General features: G+C 47.7%; 1 protein-coding gene across 1 annotated transcript; it reads right to left on the bottom strand.

Annotated features, from left to right (window-relative positions):
• On the bottom strand, positions 1-648 carry LOC137818367 (MAPK kinase substrate protein At1g80180). The gene has a single exon (XM_068621744.1). The coding sequence runs from the start codon at positions 569-571 to the stop codon at positions 251-253; it is 321 nt and encodes a 106-aa protein (XP_068477845.1). The 5' UTR covers positions 572-648; the 3' UTR covers positions 1-250.

Here is a 648-nt window from a genome sequence, read left to right as displayed (position 1 = left end):
TTGGAAAAAGCATAATGATGTGAAAGATATTATTGGAGATTTACTTTTTACAGAGATCAAAATTCTAGGTCCACCCACCAAGTATACACATAATTACAATCACAAATCACAGAGAATTGAAAAATGAAAAAAAGCAAATTAATCCAAAGGGAAAACAGAGACCCACTGCTACAATTCACCATTCTCTTCTTCCTACCGTACATACCTATACGGAGACTCTCGGAAACCCATCTCCGCCGCCGGAAAAGACTTACCGGGACCGCTGCTTGGCGCCGGGCTTTTGGCGGCGACCCTTTTCCCCTGTTTTAGAGAAGGCGGCGCAGAAGCCGCAAGCAGAGAGCTTGGGAGAAGGAGGGTCGATCGCCGGCGAGACTTTTCCGGTGCGGTAGCCGCCGTTGGAGCGGGTTCTCTGGATGGGTGGCGGCGGTGTTCTTGCGTTAAGATTTTCAGCAGCCGCCGCCGCCTTTGGGTCTTGGTCGTTGCTCAATTCAGCGACTAATTTGTCGTCCCAAATAAGGCCTGATGAACCTTGTCTTCTGAAAGACACCGCAGATCTTTGCAGACCAGCCATGAGCTTCTCTGTTTTTTTTCTCTGTCTCTGTTTCTCTCTCTGTTTCTAGGTTTAGCTTAATTGAAGTGATTGTTGTG

The sequence above is a fragment of the Phaseolus vulgaris genome, chromosome 10 (genome assembly GCF_000499845.2).
Source record: "Phaseolus vulgaris cultivar G19833 chromosome 10, P. vulgaris v2.0, whole genome shotgun sequence".
NCBI lineage: Eukaryota > Viridiplantae > Streptophyta > Magnoliopsida > Fabales > Fabaceae > Phaseolus > Phaseolus vulgaris.
Note: the sequence above shows the minus strand (reverse complement) of the source record. Positions and strands in the feature narration are given on the sequence as shown.

Coding starts and splice junctions, on each gene's coding strand:
- LOC137818367 (XM_068621744.1), bottom strand. CDS start 571: ATGGCTGGTCTGCAAAGATCTGCGGTGTCTTTCAGAAGACAAGGTTCA.